This window comes from Otolemur garnettii, unplaced genomic scaffold (genome assembly GCF_000181295.1).
Source record: "Otolemur garnettii isolate 467f Iridium unplaced genomic scaffold, OtoGar3 scaffold00008, whole genome shotgun sequence".
Taxonomy (NCBI): Eukaryota; Metazoa; Chordata; class Mammalia; order Primates; family Galagidae; genus Otolemur; species Otolemur garnettii.
In genome coordinates this window covers 12,403,602-12,408,302 of record NW_003852403.1, presented here as the reverse complement: position 1 = coordinate 12,408,302, position 4,701 = coordinate 12,403,602, and the positions used below count along the sequence as shown (strand labels likewise).

The following is a 4,701-nucleotide window of genomic DNA, read 5'->3' as shown; positions in this document are numbered from 1 at the left end:
ACATGTAGGGAATTTGTTGATAGAGAGGCCACAAGTTCTGTGCCCCTCATCACAATGATCCCAGTTTCCTGTTGGGCATGTTATAAACAGAGGAGCCATTCTTTAGGCCCCTTGCTCTGAGCATACCCCTAGATTCTATATTTTGTTACTACATTTACTTTTTCACATATCTATTCATTTATCCATCCATCAATACTTTTTTATTTTATTATTATTATTTTTTGAGACAGGGTCTTGCTCTGTTGCCTGGGATAGAGTATAGTGTTGTCATCATAGCTCACTGCAGCCTCACACTCCTGGGCTCAAGCAGTCCTCTTGCCTCAGCCTCCCAAGTAGCTAGGGACTACTGGCATGTGCCACCACACCTGGCTAATCTTTCTATTTTTTGTAGAGATGAGGTTTCACTCTTGCTCAGACTGGTCTAACTCCAGAGTTCAAAGGATCTTCCCACCTCAGCCTCCCAGAGTTCTGGAATTACAGATGTGAACCACTGTACCTGGCCCCTAATTAGTACATTTTCCCTTAAATATTCAACACACATAACATTTAACTAGAATTCAATATTTATTCACAAGTTGGGTGGTTTTTTGTTTTTCAGTCTTTTGGAGTAAAATTTGCAAGTGGGGAAAAGTGGAGTTGTGTTAAAGCTGAGGGCAGTGTAGTCTCTCCAGCCACCACTCTTACTTTGCTTTGTAACTAACCTGTTAGCCTTAAGCATTGCAGTTCAACATCCAACTCTGGACCCAATTCCTATTGTTGTAAAAACTCAAGAGTTTTAGGACACTCCCAAGGGTATTTCATTGAAATTTTGGAGCCAGTTTTGGGCTCCTTTCACAAATGGGCTATCTGTGTACCCTTCCTACTACAGGGCTGTCCTGAATTAATCTGAGTGCTTATAGGTGAAAGTCTGGAAGAAACTGTTAGGCGGGAAGTTGCAGAAGAGGTGGGATTGGAGGTGGAAAGCCTGCAGTACTCTGCATCCCAGCACTGGCCCTTTCCTACCAGCTCACTCATGATTGCTTGTCACGCGACTGTGAAACCAGGGCAGACAGAGGTAAGTTCTTATGTTGCCCCTATGTTATTCTTTCTTTGCTTCATCCAATCTGCTGCTCAGCAAGTACTTACTAAGACTTGTCTAGTCCAATATTGTTTAGATTATGCAAAGATGAATAAAATGTGATTTGTACCCTCAAGGAATTTGCAGTCTAGAATTTCCATTCTCTCTTGCATGTATCTCAGTCATGAGACAATTTTTTTTTTTTTTTTGAGACAGTCTCACTTTGATGCCCTTGGTAGAGTGCTGTGATGTCATAGCTCGTTACAACCTCAAACTCTTGGGCTCAAGCGATTCTCTTGCCTCAAGCTCCTGACTAGCTGGGACTATGGGCTCCTACCACAGTGCCTGGCTGTTTTTAGAAACAGGATCTCACTCTTGCTCAGCCTGGCCGCAGAGCTCAGGCAAATCCACCCACCTTGGCCTCTCAGAGTGCTGGGACTATAGGTGTGAGCCACTGCACCCAGCCTGACAATGTTTTTTTTTTAAAAATTCCTTTATCAAAGTATGTTTGATATTCAAAAAGCTGTCGATATTTAATGTATACAACTTGATGTATTTGGAGAGAAGTATACATACTCAAAACCATCAAACCATCATCACTATCAATGCCATAAACTTATCTATCACCTCTAAAAGTTTCCTCCCACCTCCTTTTTTATTTTTTCTTTTGTGGTAAGAGCACTTAACATAAGATCTACCCTCTTATCAAATTCATATATGTATATATGAGGTTGGACAATTAAGTTTGTGAACTTATCCTGGAAAAGTGCGTCATACATACAATAGATCTGATGGCCATTCCAGAAAAAGAGTTTGAAAATTGCTTTGAAGGGTAGACTAGGTGCTGGTGTTGGTGCATAGCCTCCCAAGGGGAGTACCTCAAAGGTGACCTTAGAGATCTTCAGCAATGAGGTATATAGCACTTTTTCTAGGATAAGTTCATGAACTAAATTGTCTGATTGCTTCTAATACAGTATTGTTAATTATAAGCCCTGTAGCATACAGATCTCCGGAACTGTAGCATATAGATCTCCGGAACTTACTTTACATACTGAACACTTATACCCCTTGACTCACCGCCCCCCCGCCCCCGCCATCACCATTCTACTCTCTGCTTCCATGTGTTTGACCATTTCAGATCGCACATGTGAGTGAGGTCATGCAGTGTTTATCTTTCTGTGTCTGGATTAGTTCACTTAGAATGTCCTTCAGGTCCATCCATCTTACTGCAGAGTACAGGATTTCCTTCTTTCTAAGGGTGAATAATATTCCATTTTATGGATATACCACATTTTCTTTATCCGTTCATCCACTGGTGGGCGTTTTGGCTGTTTCCACATCTGGCCTATTGTGAATATTGCTGCAGTGAACATGGGAGTGCAGATAACACTTCCCAAACTGCTGGGATATAGGCGTGAGCCACTGTGTCCAGCCCCAGTGCCCATTTTTTAATTGGATTAATTGGATTATTTGGATTAGATTATTATTTTTTGGAATTGAGTTGTAGGAGTTTGATGTAAATTTTGGATATTAACCCTTTATCAGATATCTGTAAATATATTCTCCCATTCTATAGTTGTCTCTTCACTCTATTGATAGATTCCTTGGCTGTGCAGAACCTTTTTAGTTTGGCATAATCCTCTTGTCTATGTTTTCTTTTTTTTTTTCTTTTGCAGTTTTTGGCCAGGGCTGGGTTTGAACCCGCCACCTCCGGCATATGGGACTGGCACCCTGCCCTTTTGAGCCACAGGTGCTGCCCATTGTCTATGTTTTCTTTTTGTGCCTGTGCTTTTGGTGTCATAGCTAAGAGATGACTGCTCGCGCTAATGTCTACATAGCTTATTCCCTATATTTTGGTCTAAGAGTTTTATTATTTCAGGCTTTACATTTAAATCATTAATCCATTTTGAGTCGACTTTTGTACATAGTATAAAGGTTTAACTTTCCCAACACTATTTATATGATACAATTTATCTTTTATTGTCAAGTTTTTTTTTTTTTTTTTTTTGAGACAGAGCCTCAAGCTGTCCCCCTGGGTAGAGTGCTGTTGCATCACAGCTCACAGCAACCTCTAAATCCTGGGCTCAAGCGAGTCTCCTGCCTCAGCCTCCCAAGTAGCTTGGACCACAGGCGCCCACCACAACACCCAGCTATTTTTTGGTTGCAGCCATCATTGTTGTTTTGGCGGGTCCAGGCTGGGGATTCGAACCCGCCACCTTAGGTGTACGTGGCTGGCACCTTAACCACTTGAGCCACAGGTGCCGAGCCTATTGTCAAGATTTAAGAATATCTTACATATAGTAAGATATAAGTATAGTGGGCATATAATAAATACGTCAAATTTAATAATTGGTTGATTTCAGAATGTCTTATTGCTCAAATTGGTCAGGATATTGAGGACTAAGAATACAAAATTATAGGTACTTCTGGTTGAAAGAGACTTAGTTAGATGTTTTATCCAACCTTATCTTGCACTTCTGTAGCATCCCTGACAGGTGGTTCCTCTCTGCCAACCTCTGCCTATTGTGTGCTTTTGTTTTCATAGAATATCTAATCTGCCTCAGCTTCCTGTGGAGGAGGTTTCCATTACTTTACTTCTTGCAAAAAAGATACTACGCTTTTGGTTATTGTTAACCTACATCCTTTATAAAAGAGTAACATTTGTATATTCTTTTTGAAATTAAAACAACGTAATAGTTTTATATATATATATTTTGAGACAAAGTCTTATTATGTCACCCTCGGTAGAGTGCTGTAGAGTCGCAGCTCACAGCAACCTCAAACTCTTGGGCTTAAGGGATTCTCTTGCCTCAATCTCCAAAGTAGCTGTTGGTGTATGCCACAATGTCCGGCTGCCTGCCAGACATCTGCCACAATGTCCGGCTATTTTTTGTGGCAGTTGTCTTGGTTGGTTAGCTGGTCCGGGCTGGGTTCGAACCCGCCAGCCTTGGTATATGTGGCTGGTGCTATAACCACTGTGCTACAGGTGCCAATAGTTATACATCTTTATAGGATACATGTGATGTTTTGATATAAGCATACAACATGAATTAATCAAATCAGGGTAATTGGGGATACTATCTATTACTCAGGCATTTATCATTTCTTTTCTTTTCTTTTTTTTTTTTACAAGTTTTCAACTTTATTTTTCTCTATTATCTTTTTTATTTTTTTGCAGTTTTTTGGCCGGGGCTGGGTTTGAACCCACCACCCCCAGCATATGGGGCTGGTGCCCTACTCCTTGAGCTATAGGCGCCGCCCCTATCATTTCTTTGTTAGGAACCTTCCAATTACACTCTTCAAGTTATTTTAAAGTATACCCTTATTGTTGATTATAGTCACTTTGTTGTGCTATAAATACTGTTCACTGTATCTAACTATATTTTTGTACATTAATCAACCCATACTTTATCCCCCTACCCCTCGCTACCCTTACCAGCCTCTGGTAACCATCATTCTACTGTCTTCATGAGATCAATTGGTTTTCATACAAGCTCCCACATATACTGAGAACATGCAAGGTTTGTCTTTCTGTGCTCAGCTTAATTTCACTTAACATAATGTTCTCCAGTTCCATCCACCTTGTTGTAAATGGCAGAATTTTATTCTTTTTTGTACATTCCTTTTTTTTTTTTTTTTTTTTT

The 4,701-nt window shown here is 40.3% G+C and overlaps 1 protein-coding gene and 1 non-coding gene across 3 annotated transcripts in view; one reads left to right on the top strand and one right to left on the bottom strand.

Annotated features, from left to right (window-relative positions):
* On the bottom strand, positions 1-129 carry LOC111723158. Its single transcript, XR_002771757.1, has one exon. It is a non-coding gene; the product is annotated as a small nucleolar RNA SNORA11 (small nucleolar RNA).
* Positions 1-4,701, top strand: part of NUDT13 (nudix hydrolase 13) — a 24,889-nt gene that overhangs the window by 18,284 nt on the left and 1,904 nt on the right. For both annotated transcript variants that reach the window (XM_003783751.3, XM_023509645.1), the window contains exon 8: positions 900-1,054. In XM_003783751.3, coding sequence (XP_003783799.1) covers positions 900-1,054 — 155 coding nt within the window. The remainder of the gene's footprint in view (positions 1-899; positions 1,055-4,701) is intronic.